The sequence below is a fragment of the Dipodomys spectabilis genome, unplaced genomic scaffold (genome assembly GCF_019054845.1).
Source record: "Dipodomys spectabilis isolate Male_0828 unplaced genomic scaffold, ASM1905484v1 ptg000335l, whole genome shotgun sequence".
In the NCBI taxonomy this organism is placed as follows: Eukaryota; Metazoa; Chordata; class Mammalia; order Rodentia; family Heteromyidae; genus Dipodomys; species Dipodomys spectabilis.
The window spans coordinates 1,697,552-1,715,846 of NW_024871012.1; the positions used below are offsets into that span (position 1 = coordinate 1,697,552).

General features: G+C 33.5%; 1 protein-coding gene across 2 annotated transcripts in view; it reads left to right on the top strand.

The window, feature by feature from the left end:
- Positions 1-18,295, top strand: part of Vps13a (vacuolar protein sorting 13 homolog A) — a 167,531-nt gene that overhangs the window by 82,260 nt on the left and 66,976 nt on the right. For both annotated transcript variants that reach the window (XM_042665600.1, XM_042665599.1), the window contains exons 35-46: positions 572-719; positions 6,724-6,851; positions 7,300-7,469; positions 7,917-8,131; positions 8,858-9,090; positions 10,286-10,378; positions 10,657-11,013; positions 11,978-12,079; positions 13,416-13,574; positions 13,736-13,991; positions 15,425-15,585; positions 16,448-16,551. In XM_042665600.1, coding sequence (XP_042521534.1) covers positions 572-719; positions 6,724-6,851; positions 7,300-7,469; positions 7,917-8,131; positions 8,858-9,090; positions 10,286-10,378; positions 10,657-11,013; positions 11,978-12,079; positions 13,416-13,574; positions 13,736-13,991; positions 15,425-15,585; positions 16,448-16,551 — 2,126 coding nt within the window. The remainder of the gene's footprint in view (positions 1-571; positions 720-6,723; positions 6,852-7,299; positions 7,470-7,916; positions 8,132-8,857; positions 9,091-10,285; positions 10,379-10,656; positions 11,014-11,977; positions 12,080-13,415; positions 13,575-13,735; positions 13,992-15,424; positions 15,586-16,447; positions 16,552-18,295) is intronic.

Sequence of the window (18,295 nt, forward strand, 5' to 3'; positions counted from 1 at the left end):
GCATGTCTCCTGGGTGCTAATCCTTGTGCTAAATTGGAGATAATGTTGACAAGCAATGCAATCTTCTCAAACTTTGTAGAACTTACCATGGTTAAGGCAAGAATTGGTCCTAGTCTGAAATGTTCAGTAGTCAGTCAAAAAGAATACAGAGACATAAAGTTATAATTGTTGCCCTTTCTATAAACTTTTAAAAAGTGGTTGCTAACTAAAACAGTCTGCTAGTTAAATGACAAAGATGAAAGGTTTACAAGGCTGGCCAATGTGGTGCATTGGCACCACATAGCTCATCATTTTTAGCTGCCTGGTACTGGCATCTAATTCAGTTCTGTTTTTCGTAAGCTACTAGAGGTCCCATGATCACTTGGAAAGCTTACTGTTGAGTTAAAAATTTCAATACTTTAAAAATTGGTTTTGTTGAAGACTGAAAGCAGTCTTAAATTTCTCTGTGCAGGATTTTTTAAATTTTATTGTGAAGGGGTTACAGTTACATATTATTGAGTACATTACTGTGTAAGAAATTTCAAGTACAGTAAGTAGGACTGTGAACACATATCTTTTCTCTTTTTAATAGTTCATTCTTAGTCAAGAAGATTTGACAACTATTTTTAAAACATTACATGGCAATTTACGGCATGAAAATGCCAACGCTGCTCCTGCTGTAGTTAAAGACCAAAGTGGTGTTTCTAGTGGAGTCACAAGTGAGTCATACAATACAGCAGGTATGTCTTTTATTTATTTTATTGTCTTTAGTTGTACAAAGAGCTTACCATTTAAAAAATCAGTGTACAAGTGCAACACCTCTTGGTTGCTGTCACATTTTTGGTTATTCCTCCCCATTCTCTCACTGACCCCTCCCTCATTTTTCCTAGTTTCATGGGATAACCGTTCAATATTATTACAACATGTTCTCCTCCCTTCCTTTCTCTATTCACTTTCTCTCTCCACTCTCCTTGCCCTTCCCTCCAAACCTTTCAAGTTTCAATTTCTTAGTATTCATTTTTTTGGACTATGAGCTAGATCTAATTTATAAACATACAAGCAAACACATATAGGGTTATAGTCAAGTGTACGCACATGTATTAATTGATGTATGGTATAATTCCTTAGGAGTTGTGTTCTTAATCAAGTGCACCTTTCTCTGCTTCCTTCATGTCTCTTGCCTACTCCTTTTTCCTTCCTTCCTCATTTCTTTTCAAACATTTGTCTATTTTTGACAAATAGAATTTATAAATTTTTCTAATTTATCTCATTTTACCTGTTACTCTTTTACTTTTTAAAATCAAAGCTCCTAGTCCTGTTGTAACAAATTTTTAGTATTCTTGATTTCCCAACTCTCCTTGTGCAAGATACATTCCAAATGGAACATTTTGTAGTGTTATTGGAAATGTCATATGAGAGGTGTAACGAGCAGGTAATCATAGTAGATGATAGGGTTTTACAAGTATTCAGAAATGATGGATGAATGGATGGAAAAAATAGAAAAGTAACTTCGAATGCAGCTTTTCTACTGTTGGATCGAGGGTCATATGTGGACGATGGCTGGGTTCTTAGTTCAATACCAGCAATGGAGACTTGAATTAGTGTTGATAAGATGATTTTGAGACACACAAGAAAAGTTACCCTCAATTTTTAGTAGATTCCCCAAATCTATCAGCTTTAAAGAGAGACTTAATCTTTAATACCTAACTTTGTAAAACTCTGAGACACTACACAACTTTAACATTTACAAAATTCTAACAACCCCATTTGTACCATTGACCTTTATTGTTAAGAATAAATGATCAGATAAAATAATCAAAGCATGAAGTAACAAAGATAAAGAGAACGTTTTCTGAATGAAATAATTGAACAGAAAAAAGGAAAACAAAAGTTCACCCTAGTTAGATGTGGTAATGCCTATAATCCTTGGACTTTGGGAAGATCATGAGTCTCAGGCCAACCAGGGCTACATAGTGATACTCTCAAAAAACGGAAAACATGCACGTGTGCACATACACAAACAAGAAACTTCTAATACTTAAAAGGATTTTGTTGAGAGGAAAAGACAGGAAATGAATCTTTCCAATACCTGCACCTTCCCAACAATCAAAAAATATAATAGCTGAAACTTTAATGAAACATCATAGTGGTAGAATATTGAACATATTGTTGAAGTAGTGTTCCATCACATACAGGGGAAACCAAAATAAAAAAAAATATTTGAAAAAAAGAGATAAATTTAAGTGATGCTTTTGTTCATTAGACTCAGTTCTAGAATAATATAAGAAGAAGGAGAAAAAGCTTTTATAACTTCATACCTAAGTAAATATTGAAGCCAGCTTTTAGATGTAGTAAGTTTCAAATAGTTTGAGTAAACTAAGGTTCTCTATGCAAATATATTGTTATGAAATATCAGGACTTGAAAAGATACATTGTAAAAATTTGACAAAAGAAATTGCAGCTAAAAATAGTCTTCCTACTTGGGGAATAGGGGAAAGACTAGATTATTAGTTTTGTTGTAATTGTTACTTTATCAAAACTGATAATATGAAATGGCTAGATGACTTAAAACAATGGGATGATACTTCAAAATGCTAAGCAACATGACTTTGAATCTAGTATTTTATATACATGGCCCAGCCATCATACAGTGACTTGAAGCTTATTCAAATACCTTCACATTCTCTCCCAAATAAATGAACAAATTAACAAAAATTAGCAGAAGAGGGAAAAAAAGCTAAATGGAATAATGTGTTAGAAAAAAATTCTGGAGATGAGGTTAATATAGTTCAACAGTAGAGAGCATTGCCTAGCATGCACAAGGATCTGAGTTTGTACCCTGATACTCTACTAAGAGAGAAGAAAGAGAAAGAAAAAGCATAAATTCTACATAATGTATGTGTTGAAGAATTAACTATATTATGTAAGTGGCACGGAAAGTAAAACTTTCTGTTCTTAAATTTCTTACTAAACCATGGTGCAGAACCAAAGTAGAATAAATTTTGCATTAGCCATTATTAGAAGGTGAGAACAGCACCCAAGCCCAGAGTTCAAGCCCCACAACCGACCAAAAAAAAACAAAAAACAAAAACCTTACATAGAAGGTGAGAAAAGGGGAGGGGGTCTCTTTATAGAAGCAGTATTGTAATAAAAACTATGAAGTGCTTTTTGAAAAATAATCCATAGTCAGTACAGGAAAGTCCTCCATGTAGGTGCCAAACGGAGTGCCCTGTGCAGAAGAGCAGTTCTCTTGCTGTAATCTGTTGAAAGCCTGACACAAGGGGTTGACCAAAAAAAGAAGACTATATAAAGAGGAAAGTAAATGCTAACTAGTTTTAATGGAAGTAAACATCTGACTAAAGCTGGAATTGGGCAGATGGGACAGGTGAAGGACATAGTCAAGGCTTAAATTGTGAAGAGAGCGTGTTCCAAACTGAGGGAACAAGAAATATTTGAATGTATTTTTTTAACCATTTCCTTTTGAAAATATCTACACATCAACCAAAAGACAGAATAAAGAACCCACATGTTCTTAGCCACTTTCAGCAGTTAGTATCATGTCTCTACCTTGGTACTTTCCTTTCTTCCTCTTCCACGTCACTAGATTTTAAAGAGAATCTCAGATATTATATCATTACTTGCTAAGCAGATAGGAATTTACTTTTAAAATGCAGCCATAACATCAGCCCTAATAGTTTTTATACTGTCTTTACAACCTAAACAGACCCATGTGGCATTCATGTTTCTCCTGATTGTTATATATATCTTTTTACAAACTTGGTTATTTGATTAATTCACAAATAGTACTTGTCTTGAATTTGTGTATACTCTAATAGCAAAGCTTCAAAGTATATACAGTTAGTGACAGAATTAAAGGAAATATGTAGAATCATAGTTGATTTATTTTACCACACCTTGTTTAGTAATTCATAGGCTATAAACTATAACAACAAAAACTTAGAATAGATTTGAAAAAAACTCGACCTAGTTCATATTTTAAAAATACTGCAGTCAACTAATAGTTGTAGAATAATACAGGTTTTTGTTTTTTTTTCCTATGGTTGTGGGGCCTAAACTCTGGGCCTGGGGTTTGTCCCTTAGTTCTTCAGCTCAAGGCCAGCGCTCTACCACTTAAGCCATAGTACCACTTCTGGCTTTTTCTGCTTATGTTGTGCTGAGGAATCAAACCCAGGGCCTCATGCTTGCAAGGCAAGCACTCTACCACTGAGCTACCTTCCCAGCCCAGAATACATATAGATCATTTTTTTAAGCACTTCTGGAATGTTCACAAGATAGATCATTTTGGAATCCATCAAATGTTTGGCTACATTAAATTGAAAATGCATAACAATAGGATATGAAAAAAGCTTGAAATATTTGGACATTTAATTACTAAATAACTCATGGGTAAAAAAAATAAAATGGAAATTAGAAAGTCATATAAAGTGAGTGATGATGTAAACATATAACATCAAAATTTGTGAAATGTAACTTTACCAATGGGGAAAGAAATTTTAACTATAAAATATGCATCCATAGCCACCGATACATAAGTTTAAAACCAAAGATCACATATTTTCTTCAAGAAACTAGAAGGGCAAGTTCAACTCAGATAAAGGGAAGACAGTAATATCACCAGTATCCCCCTTGAACATGGATATAAAAATTCTTAATGTATTAAATATAAAAATGAGGTTAAGGGAAAATTTGACTATATTAAAAATATTCTTTGCAATAGCATTAAAAAAAAGTCATGCTTATGCCTATACACCTAGCTACTCACTAGCAAAAATCAGTAGAATCATTAACTTGAACCAGCATGGGCAAAAAGTTCATGAGACCTCCATCTCAAAAGGAAAGCTTAGAATAGTGTGTACTCTTTTTTTATTGGTGGTGTTGGTCGTGGGGCTTGAACTCTGGGCCTGGGTGTTGTCCCTGAGCTTTTCAGCTCAAGGCTAGCTTTCTACCACTTGAGCCACAGTGCCACTTCCAGTTTTCTGGTGGTTAATTGGAAATGAGAGTCTGACAGACTTTCCTGCCTGGGCTGTTGAACTGTAATCCTCAGATCTCAGCCTCCTTAGTAGCTAGGGTTACAGGCATGAGCCACTGTGCCTGGCTCTTCATCCCAGTTATGATGAGAAGCATAAATAAAAAGACTCCTATCTAGGCTTGCCCTGGCAAAAATGCGACAATCTTATCTCAAACATAACCTGAACAAGAAAAGCTGGAGACATAGCTCCAGTAGGAGGAGGACTGCCTTGCAAATGAGTTCAAAATCCAGTACTACTGAAATCAAAATCATTCCTGGGAACAAGCGGAGTGAGAATCATGCATGATCTCCACATTAACAAAATACCATTGTTGTTGAGAGAAGCTAAATGCCTGTATGGAGAAGTGTATCATGTTTGTGGATTGGAAAAAAAAAAACAAACATTGATCTGTAGGTTCACCATATACCTAATCAACATAGACTTAAACAGCTGTATAAACGTGGAAAAAAATTGAAACATCTCTTCATACCATATGCAGAAATTAATTTGAAATAGATGATAGGGACTTAAAAGCTAAATGCTAAACCTTGTAAATTTCTAATGGGAAACTTATTTACTGTGAGTTAGAGCTCTTAGGTAGATACAAAAACAATAATCGTAAGAAAAACTTCATAGATTATAAAAATTTTAAATTTCTGCTCACCAAAGGTGGTCTCAAGATAATGAATGTTAAATACCAGAATCCAGCCACAGTCGTAGTATACATGTTCTTGTATACCTAATACGTTAGCTATGACTAAATAACAATTAGAAAAAATAATGACCTGGATAACTGAAACAAAATGTTGTACAAAATGCTAGTAAAAACATGAACAGTTGCTAATAAAATTTTTATGAGGAAAATTTTATAGTTTATCAGGCAATTAAATTTTCAGTGATATGTTGATGATCAAGTGGAAGAACAGGTATAACTTTCTTGTATTTATAAATGTAAAATGATAGAACTACTTTAACACAGAGTTTGATAGTGAAGGTACCTACCTGTGTAAGAGCAGTTTGGGGCCTAGCTATGTAACTCAACCAAATAAAAAATTCATAGTATGTAAACTATGTAACATTATGTAAACATTAAATGTTAGTAGAAAAATGGATAATTATGTTGACAGAAACCAAGTAGCAAGAAATGTCCCCTATATTTTCCATTAATATGGAATTTATGTGGACTCTTTGGTGGTCAAAATAGAATAGTAAAATTTTGGGAGATTGGAAGGAAGGAGAGGGTACAAAGTAACTTCCTGCAGGGATTTAAACAATTTTCAGCTTAGAGTATTCATTACAGGGATGTACACAGTTTTCAAACCTCATTAAATTGTTCAGATCTGATATATTTTATTGTATATAAATTTTATTATTTTCTAGGTTATATGTGTGTGTGCTTTTTGTGTGTGTGTGTGTGCTGCTCTTTGGGCTTGAACTCAAAGCTGTCTCCACACTTTTGTGCTTAAGGCTAGTGTTTTACCACTTTGAGCCATAGTTCCACTTGCAGTTTTTTGGTGGTTAATTGGAGATAAGAGTCTCATGGACTTTCCTGCCTGAGCTGGGTTCAAATTGTAATCCTGAAATATCAGATTCTTGAGTAGCTAAGATTACAGGCATGAGCCACCAGCAGCCAGCTTCAGAAAATATCATTTTAGTGCTCCTATTACTAATTCTATTTGATCTGATTTTTTTCTTCAATAATTTGTTTTGTCAGGAACAACTGTGGTGACTGCTGCTGTGGTAGAGGTGCACTCACATGCTTCGCAGGTTAAGATGACACTAAATGTGAGCTTCAGAACTGATTACCTCACCATGGTGCTGTATAGTCCAGGTCCTCAGCAGGTAAGGTGAGGAAGAAGCAAAACAGGGGTCACTTGTAAAAAACTACATAGCTGAATAATTAAATGTTAAACATTAGTACTTAGTGCATATTTGGTAGTGCCTGTTCCTTGGAGGAAAAAAATGGTTTGATTTTTTTTTTTTTACTTTAATGTTAACTTTAATCATTTTTATTTTAAAATAACCTACCATACAGATAATAGTGTGAAGATAAATTCCAAATAATTTTTTGGATCTTTCATTAGCCTTTGGAGAATGGAGAATTTGGGGATTTAGGATATTGTGGCTTAGTGATATAGTATATACTTAGCATGTGCAAGGTCTAGCACTAAAAAAAAGTGAAAAGCAAACAGTTTTGTTGTACCTTACAAGATGTCATGGTTCATAGTAGTTCGCACATAAACTTACTTTAAGTTTATGCTTTTGTATTTTCTGATTTCTTCTTCCATAGGCCTCCTTTACAGATGTTCGTGATCCATCTCTGATACTTGCTGAATTTAAATTGGAGAACATTATAAGTTCTTTAAAAATGTATACCGATGATTCAATATCCTCCTCTTTCTCAGTAAAAAACTGTATTTTGGATGATAAAAGGCCCCATGTCAAGAAAGCAACTCCTAGGTGTGTATTATCATATTGCTTTGAATTTTACTTGAAAATAGTCAATAGTGTTCAGAGAACTTCTTCCCAAAGTTGCAGTGCACTTTCTGGGTATATGTTGGAGATTTACTAAGCTTGTAATTCAGTCAAGAAATGCTACTTATTTAATGTTCAAAATGTCCTGCTGTATGCTATTCTTCTTGATAGTTGACACATGAGTTGAATAAATACAAGTAAATATAATTAAATAGGAAATACATTGAAAATTTGAGAAGAAATGGTATGTGGCATTTGAAATTGGTTTTGTTAAGTCTTGTTTAGAGCATCTTTCAGTCTTATAAAGAAATAACTCTCTCAGAATGTTTATTTGCTGTGGGTGAAAAGGACAAGAAAAGGTATTTAAGTTTTATTGATGTATTTGGTTCTGGTAACTTGCTCATACATAGGAATTGTTGCTGTGTTTTTCAGAATGATAGGACTAACTGTTGGGTTTGACAAGAAGGACATGATGGATGTAAAATACAGAACAGTCAGAGATGGATCTGTGACTGATGCAGTATTTCAAGAAATGTATATTTGCGCAAGTGTGGAATTTCTTCTGACTGTTGCAAATGTCTTTCTTGAAGCCTATACCACAGGCTCTGCTGTAGAAACTAGTGTTCAAACATGGACTTCTAAGGAAGGTTAGTTAATAACTAAAGTATTTGCTGTCATTTAAATGCTACAACTTCTAGATTATCCTTTAAATTATCAGAGTAATTGCATTTATTAAAATATTTTATTTTTCAGAATAAGAGGAAATGCTTGATGTATTTTCTGGGAATATATGTAGATTGCAGTTTTTGAAAGTACCTATACTGGGCCTAACATTTATGTGTCATATTAGAACAAATCATTTTATTTTCCTGCAGGCATTTATTTGAATGAATATATTGGATGAAAGAAAACAGAAATAATGGACCAACCAGTGCTCTCTATCTTTTCCATCTTACTCTTCTTCTCCCTCTCTTTTTCCCTCTTTTCCTTTTTTCTCTTTCTCAATGTTGCTAATTTAACCTTGGGCCTGGTACTTGGCAAGCAAGGCTCGATCACTTGAACTACACCTCAAGTTCTATATTTTTATGTATTCACTGTAGTATAATATAAAAAAAGGTCAGGTTGACAGTTGGAAATTAAGTTTCAGATCTATCATTCAGTAGTACAGTATTTCCCACATTTTCATGTTTTCTATGTTGCTTCTCAAATCTTCATTGAGCTTCACCTTACTTATAGATTGTATATTTAGCAAGTACAACAAGAAAAGAGAGTTGTAATAGATATTCTTGAGATTTAAGTTTTTCAGTTTTGCTTGTTATTTAGAAGTAATGTTTCTCATAATTAATATACTTATATTAATATTTCAATTTTAGTTCCTGTACAGCAATTAGTAAAGTGGGAAATGAATATTCTAATTAAAAATCCTGAAATTGTGTTTGTGGCTGACATGACAAGGCATGATGCTCCTGCTTTAGTAATTACGACACAATGTGAAATATGCTGTAAAGGTGACATTGAAAACACTACAGTGACTGCTGCTGTTAAAGACCTCCAAGTCAGAGCGTGCCCATTTCTTCCAGTTAAGAGAAAAGGCAAAATCACTACGGTGAGTTTATGTTTCATTATCTGCTTAGTCATAAAAAATTGGATTTATGGGGGCTGGGAAGGTGGCTCAGTGGTAGAGCGCTTGCCTTGCATGCATGAGGCCCTGGGCTTGATTCCTCAGCACCACATAAGCAAAAAGAAAAAAGTTGGAAGTGGCATTGTGGCTCAAGTGGTAGAGCAGTAGCCTTGAGTTGAAGAGCTGAGGGACAGCGCCCAGGCCCAGAGTTCAGGCCCCACAACCAGGACCCCCCCCCCAAAAAAAAAAATTGGATTTACTTGCATTCTTTTCACCCTTATTCTTTATAACATCTTACTGCCTGGAGAGCCAAAATTAGAGTATTTTTAACCACAGTTTGGTGTTCACCTTTCATGGTTGGTGTTCACTGTTCATCTTTCAGATGCTCTTCATATTTTTTTCCTATTTTTAAAGCACATTAGTAGCTATATGTATATTTATGGTTTATCTTAAATTTGAGGATATTTGTTAAACTCTGTTTGCTAAGGATATTTTAGGATTTTATAGAGAAACGTAGTCTCCTGAGGGAGGCTTCACAGTGAGAGTTACTTTTATGCTAATAAACTTGAAGAATGTTGACATATTCGTTAAGTTGGCCAAGGGGAGCCATGGAAGTATGTTTCAGGAAGAAGAACCCGAGTGTCAGAAAGCACAGGTTTCAGCACTGTATTTACCCCATTGTGGATCCTTAGGAGCCATCTTGAGGGGGATGTCTAATATTAACAGCTAAGACTTAACAGTGTCAGTAGTTTGCCAGCAATCCAGTAAGATAAAAATAGTGGCTATTCAGTTGATCTTCAGTGGTCTGTTGATATAATGAATGTTTGTTCAGACTTTTCTATGTTATACTCAACCAATTGTTAAGTATTTTGGTTATCATTCCTTGGCATAGCTGTTAACCTCATTTTATAGCTGTTGAATATGTGATTTCTAGATGCCAGTTTCTCAAGTGCCAGGATCAGGGTTTGTAGGAAAAATGTTTCTACTTTGTTATATTAATGTTATAGCTCATAATATCATTCATATTTTATTATAAATAATGAGAACAATTGGGTTGTCACTCTGTATACAGTTATTGTTAATTAAGTTGCTTATGTAAATTTAGCTGTTGCTAAGAAAAATCTTAAAACAGAAAGATTTAACAATGTGATCATTAACTTAGGGAATTGTTGTATTATAGGTTTTGCAGCCCTGTGACTTGTTTTATCAAGCTACTCAGATAGGCTCAGGTCCACAAATAATTGATGTATCCGTAAAATCCCTTACACTGAAGGTAAGTTAAAATATTGCTCAAATCTTCTGTATGAGTATGACCTTATATTGTTGACATTTGGATGCTTCTGTAGTTATCTAATAATGCTATACTATATATAATTTCAATTATACTTCATCAGTTTAATATGTGCAAGATTCATGTAAATACTTTTACAAATTAAAATTTTTTTAAATTGTATCCACAATACTATGGCACTAATATTAGTTTATTATTCCTTCTAATTAATCAGCAAATAAATTTAATATAGTTTTAAATAATTTTTCTTTTCTACTTAGGTTTCACCTGTTATCATAAACACCATAATAACTATAACTTCAGCACTTTATACAACTAAGGAAACTATCCAAGAAGAAAATGTTTTTTCTATAGCACATTTATGGGAAAAGAAGGATACAAAGACTTTAAAAATGTGGTTTCTTGAAGAATCCAGTGAAACTGAAAAGGTTGCTACCCCGACTGAATTGATTCCTCAAGGAGAGATAATAAAAATGAACATTGATTCTATTTTTATCGTTCTTGAGGCTGGAGTTGGTCATAGGACAGTGCCTATGCTTTTGGCAAAGTCACATTTTTCAGGGGAATGCAAGAATTGGAGTACTCTTATAAATCTACACTGTCAGATTGAGCTAGAAGTAAGTTTTTTCCATGGTTTTTTAAATAATGTCACATATAGAATATTACAAAATCTTAGGTAAGCTATTTAAATTGAGCTAATTGTAAATGATGTTGACTTAAAAACTTTTATAAGACAATTGACACATTTATGGTTTTTAATGGTCGCTTTTATATGTGCATTGCTTCTAATTTTAAAGTGTCTACATTTTTGTATGTCAGTTTTATCGAGTTAAAGGTGATATACTAGTAGATAGTTGATTATATTGAACCTTCTTAAGAATTTTATTAAGATTATTTTTTCATTTTAAAAGATAATGGACTATATACATGAATATGTGGATAATCACTTCTAAAGATTAGGAAGAAACATAACTTCAGAATTCACATAAAATAATTTCTCTAGATACTTTGGTTTAAATAAATTGATTTTATATTTATTTGAAAGTAATCTGATACTCTGCATTATGAAGTGAATATGAAAAATTCTCCATATGTATGTGTTGGTATGGGGTTACATACCAACAGAAGTATAACTTAAATTGCAGATTTTCAAATTCTGGTTAGAATTCTGTAGATCTTGATCTTGGATGCATGTCCACAGATTCAGAGCATTGTAGAACTGATTGAATCATAAGATTCATGGGCTTTAACTCAGTGAAGATAGACTTGTTTAAAAATATCTATAATGTGTGGTAGATGAACACAGTTTATTAGTCCAAACAAACAATACTTAGTCAAAGAAGATTCTTAAGAATGTTCTATGTGGAATACAATGTAAAGGGAATATGTGGAGTATTCTATGTGAAGTAAATATAAAGAATGTGAGTTAGCTATGAAGAAGGGGTGGGTGAGTTACATGTAGAATGGCTTTAATGCAGAAGAAATATCCTAGAGAAAAGGCATGGTGACAAGATGGAACATGGAAGATCCTTTTAGAAAATAATTGAATTCTTCATTTAAAATTCAAAATTCTTTTTTTAGGTTCATTATTATAATGAAATGTTTGGTGTATGGGAGCCTTTGCTTGAACCTTTGGAAATTGATCAGACTGAGGACTTCAGACCATGGAATCTTGGGATAAAGGTGTGTGTGTGCGTGTTAGAGGAAGAGTGCTATTTTCTTAAAGCAGGTTAGACTCACTGCACAATGGGGCGGCAGCCTATTCTCATGAGCTTTCTGCCTTCGTGCAAGTTTAGTTTCATTATTAACATCCTCCATCAGAGTCTATTTGAAGTGGAAGATATTTTAAAAAACCGAGGATGTCTGCACCACATTAGACATTTTAATCTTAGTCACAACCAAGTTGAAGTTCTCTCCTTGCCTACATGCTTTCCTTTTTGCCCTCAATGTTATTTTCAAATCACAATGCTACCTCTCCTAATACAACTAATTATTTAACATTTCTTATGTACTGGACATTGTTCTCAGCGTGTGTTTGCTTTAGTCCTTAAAGCAAGACATAGAAAGCGATGTTTTAATCCCATCTGAATATGTGAAATGATTAAGATCAGTGAGGTTAATGAGTTTCTCTAAAGTTGTAAGAGCTAACATAGAAGAGATGGGGTATAAATTGAGTTGTATAGTCCCTGCTCTCAACGGTGGCTATAATGTCCTTCCTCCTCTTCCCTGTCCCTCCTCTAGGGCCTCTTTTTGCAGATTGTGACTAATATTACCTTTCTTTGCCTTCTGAAAGGAATATCTAGCTAGCAAACAACGTATTATTATTTGCTTGAAGTACTTTGCGAATTTGTGAAATTATGAGAATTAGCACCTTTGGATGGATAGAATTGTGCTTTTGAGGAAGAATATTACCAGTATATTTTCTGTATAATAATTTGAGTCAACATGTAAACAAATTTTTAGGGGCTTACAGTTAAGGAAAAAAAGTGACTTGTCATCCCTACCTTACTGTCTTAATTAAGCAGTTCAGTTTTCTATATAGTAAGCTGAAAGATTTGGATAAAGGCATTTCTTTGGTGGTGGTTAGGTCAATATAAAGTGTTGTTTATGTACCATTAATAACTAAGTAAGTGGCAGTCTTACTAGCCTTGGTTTGCAGTAGTAATGTTTTGTCATTTTGCCTGATTTAGTAAGTCCCCAGGTTTCTGTTCTTTATGTATTATCACGAACAATTACTTTTTTGGCTATTTTTATATGAACTATTTAAATTTACATTTAGATGTCAGTTAAACTTAGTAATTTTAGAGACTTTTTTCCTTCTCTAAATAATGCCTGCCACATTACTGAAGATGAGAAAAAATTTTTTCTTCTGATACTTGGCCCCTGTCCACTATGACCTTATGTGATTGTCAAAGTAATTTTAGTACTTATAAAATTTGTTTCTGTTAGTATTTTTACATTTTGTTGAAAGTTTGTTTTTTGAAGCAAGTTATTATGTGTCTACAATTTATCACTTTAGATGAAAAAGAAAGCAAAAAAGGCCATTGTGGAATCAGATACAGAGGAAGAAAACTATAAAGTGCCAGAATATAAAACTGTTATCAGTTTCTACTCAAAAGACCAATTGAACATTACATTATCCAAATGTGGCCTTGTGATGTTAAATAATTTAGTCAAGGTAAATATCTTGAAAGTAAATATTTGAAAATTTGAATGTTGAGTTACTACTTTAACTTGACCTTTTTATTAAATATATGTATTATTAACTTCATTATTGTCATGTTATTCTGCTTATCAGTTAAGTTTTACACAGTTTATTCAGGAAAACTCTTTTTTTAGGCATTTACAGAGGCTGCTACTGGATCTTCACCTGTCTTTGTAAGAGATCTAGCACCATTTATGATTTTAAATTCTCTTGGACTTAGTGTTTCTGTTTCACCAAGTGATTCTTTTAATGTACTTAACATGCCCATGGCAAAGTCACACGTTTTGAATAATGAGGAGAGTCTGAGTATGGATTACGCACTGACTAAGGACAACGATCATTTCAGTGCAATGACCAGTCTAAGCAGCAAGCTCTTCTTCATTCTCCTTAGTAAGTGGTGTTTTTATGGCCTTTTTCCATTCTCTTTTACCAGCGTTTATGGTATCTTACGGGATTTTTGTTTGTTTGGTTATAATCCCTTTCCAAATAGTTTGGGAACTTTTTGGGGGCGCTTTTTAGTTCTCTCCTGTAGTACTCTATTCCAAATTCTGACCTTACTTGTTGACATTATTATTATTTTAAGCTTATTCAATTTTTACAGGTGGTCGGTGTTGCTAGTGGAAGTTTTAATCACATGTGATATGAGTTGGTTGGCATTTCACCAGTTTTGTAGCTGAGTTCTATTTAATTCAACTGATATATTTGTGTTAGTTTTGGAATTTATAACCGTTTAATGTTCTACTACTGAGGAGGAATTATTTTTGTCTTTTCTGCTTGTTGCAGATGTTTCATTTCTATGGGAAGTAAAAATCTTAAGTTATCACAATTGTCATTCTCAAATATTTTCAAATAATTACCCAAACCCCTCTAGCACTCCTGACATTTAAGTAGTTCATTGAGGAGAATATCATATGGAAGATTAGACATGGGGAGAGGCAGGCTACTAAAACAGTTGGTTACCGTAGTTAGGAATTAATATAGGTTACAGGTTATTTTTGGAGCATTGGTAATGGTATATCACTTTTGCCTCTGCTTTTGAGGTAATATTTTTATAAATGGGGATAAAATTTTATGCAAATAGTATATTTAGGCAAATATATTAGCTAAGTACCTACAGAATGTTATTTAATTAAATTCAAGATATATGTAAAAAAGTCAGGCTGAGACCGGTAGTTCACACCTGTAATCCTAGATACTTGGGAGGCTGAATTTGAGGATCATGATTCAAAGCGAGCTTGGTCAGGAAAGCTGATGAGACTTTTATCTCCAATTAACCACCAAAAGAAACTAGAAGTAGAGCTATGTTTTAAGTGGCAGAGTACTAACTTTGAGCAAAAATTCTCATGGACAAGCTCCCACACCCTGAGTTCAAGACTTAGGACTGGCGCACGCGCACGCGCGCACACACACACAAATAGTTGGAAAATTTTAAAACTAAATAAGTGCAGCTACTTCCACATTTGCCAATGTCTATCTGAAGTCATTAGATTCTGGTTATTATGACAGCACGCCACAATCATTGTCCTTGGGTTTTATTATTATTCTTATTACTCAATTATTTTTTAAAGATATTTGTTTTTTGGAGGATGTGTCAAACTTCTGATGAGATTTTTTTTCTGATGAGATTTTTTTTCTGATGAGTTTTTTGTTAATTAAAAACTTTTTGGAAAATGCTGTAAAAGTTTTGGATAAATACTGTAGAACAAGTAGTAGCTTATTTAAATAACCTTTCATATAGATTAAATCTGTAATGTTCAGAGACGTTTAGAAGTTTAAGACAATCTGATATTTTGGTATTTAACACTTATGTGTATTTAACTTAGCACCCGATAACCATTCTACTGCTGATAAGATACCTTTAACAAAAGTGGGGCGACGGCTGTATACTGTAAGACACAGAGAGTCTGGAGTTGAAAGGTCTGTCGTTTGTCAAATCGATGCAGTAGAAGGAAGTAAGAAGGTGACAATTCGCTCACCAGTGCAGGTATGAAGTGATCAATATTGGGAAAGTGCTGTTATGTACATCTTTGTTCTACTGTAAAAAAGCAATTACTGAAGAATATCAGAGAAGCACAGCTAATTTGCAAATTCCATTCTCAGTAATTGACTAGTAAAAGGATTTCTTTCAATATACTTCTCATAATTTCTTATTACACTGCTTTGTAAAATACTTTTCTGTGTACTAAAAATGTAAAAAAACTCATCAATTTAATTTTTAGTTATTATATAATATACCTTTTTAATATTAAGTCTTTATAGTATGTGTATATCTTTTTAATTAGAGAATTTTTAAGCAGAGGAAAAATTGGCAGCTTTTTTACTGAATATACAAAAAGGTTGATTTTTGACATGAAAATACACTTATGAAATCTTTGTAAGTCAAGAGTAATGAACATGTTACGCAAAAGACTTTCTCCTCCATTTTTAGGTATTCTTTGATCTGTTCTCATTGTACATTAGTTACATATATACATACTTTCCTATTAGTACTAGAAGACTACTAATTTATACCAGCCTATTGGAATGAGAAGATATCCTATGATTATAGTTTGCATTTTCTTGATTTCTTGGAATGTTGACTATATTTTTCAGATTAATTGATCTTTCAGTTTTCCTGTTCTATAAATCATTTGTTGTTTGCATTTTCCTATTGATTGTGACTTTAGAAATATTTTTCAAGATTTCTGTAGAAACTTCCTTTGTATTTAAGACTAAAAAATTCTATGTTCTAAATCATATGGGCAATTTATGAGCTTAATTTCTTTCTAGGGTATTATGTGGACATATTTTTTAAATGTCTCAATTCTTAGGTTGCTGAACTTAATATGATTTGTTTTTCTTCCTAGATTAGAAATCATTTTCCACTCCCAATCTCAGTTTATGAAGGGAACGCTTTATTAGGAATTGCATCACCTGAAAATGAATTCAACGTACCATTAGCATCCTACCGGTGATTTTTTTTTTCCCCCTAAATCTTTTTGTTCATGCTAAATTCTTTCATACAGTTTTCATTTTAGATTCTATACAGATGTTTATCTTTAAGTTATCAAATTTCCTTTAAAATAATTTATTTCTGTTTCAAGGCATGAAGGAAATTCTTTCTCAAAATATGTATTTAGTGTATTTAATATGTACCATATAAAATTTTATGCTTTTATAAATATATAAACACAATTATTATATGTTTGCAGTATAGTCATTATAACCCACAGTCACATGTACATGAGGTTTACAAATGTCTAATAGAACATAAACATGGAATATGTATAGATATATGTATATGGATATATAGCTAGATACAGATATCTATATATAATGAACATGAATTTTTGTTTTGTGCGTGTGTCAGTTGTGGGGCTTAAACTCAGGGCCTGGGTGTTGTCCCTGAGCTCTTTTGCTCATAGTTAGCACTTTGCCACTTTGAGCCAAAGCGCCACTTCCAGTTTTTGTGTGGTTAATTGGAGATAAAAGTTCATGGGGACTTTTCTTCCCAGGCTGGTTTTTGAACTGTGATCCTCAGAGCTCCGCTTCCTCAGTAGCTAGGATTGGAGGTGTGAGCCACTGGTACCCAGCTTCTTTATCTTTTCAAAACTTTCATAACAGATTTTTAAAAATTCTTTAGAAAATAAAATCTTTCATCTGTACATATGTTCTGTTAAATGCTCAGAGGTAGAATTGCAATATAAGTTATTGAACTTATTGAAAATGTGTCAAACTTAGTATAAAATAAATGTTGTTAAAAAGATTAAGCAATGAGCCAGGTACCAGTCTCTCACACCTGTAATCCTAGCTACTATTGAGGAAGCTGAGATTTTAGGACTAAGGTTCAGAGAGCCAGCTCTGGCAGGAAAGTCTGTGAGACTCCTATCTTCTATTATCAAAAAAAAAAAAAAAAAAAAAAGCCAGAAATGGAATTGTAACTCAAGTGTAGAGTGCTCGCCTTGAGCACAAAAGCTCAGGTTCAGTGCCCAGGTCCAGAGTTCAAGTCCATAACTGGCACCAACAAAAGACTGATCAAAATAATGAGTGAATCTTATCATTGTAGATTTAATATCATAATAAATTAATACTGTTTAACTGAAACAGAAAATCTCATGAATATTGAGCTTACTGCTCAGTAAAACCTTCTGTGAACTGATGGCTCATGACATTAATCCTAGCTATTCAGGAGGCTGAGATCTGAGGATCACAGTTAAAAGCCAGCCTGGGCAGGAAAGTCTGCAAGACTGTCTCCAGTTAACCACCAGAAAACCAGAAGTGGTGCTCTAGCTCAAGTGGTAGAGTGCTTGCCTTGAGCTGAAGAGTTCAGGGACAGCGCCCAATCCCAGAGTTCAAGCCCCACGACAGACAAAAAAACAAAACAAAACCTTCTGTGGAGTTTAGCATCATAGTTTATTTAACATTTTAAAGCACACTCTAAAAATGCACACTCCACATTTAAAGGAATATTGCAAAAGGTATAGGCAAAACTACAAGCAGCCAAATTTTTAGCTGTCCCTTCATTCTAAGCCATACTTAAAAGTTTATGATGTAATTCCTAATGCTTAAAACACAATCTAGAACTTTGGACATACTTTTGCTTGTATGTAGAGTCGTAATAAGTATTTTCTTGCTTAGCTGGATTATTTGTAGTCATCTTGTATTTTTACAATAGTGTATAATAAAAATAACTTTCTCTTAAAGACTAAGTGATT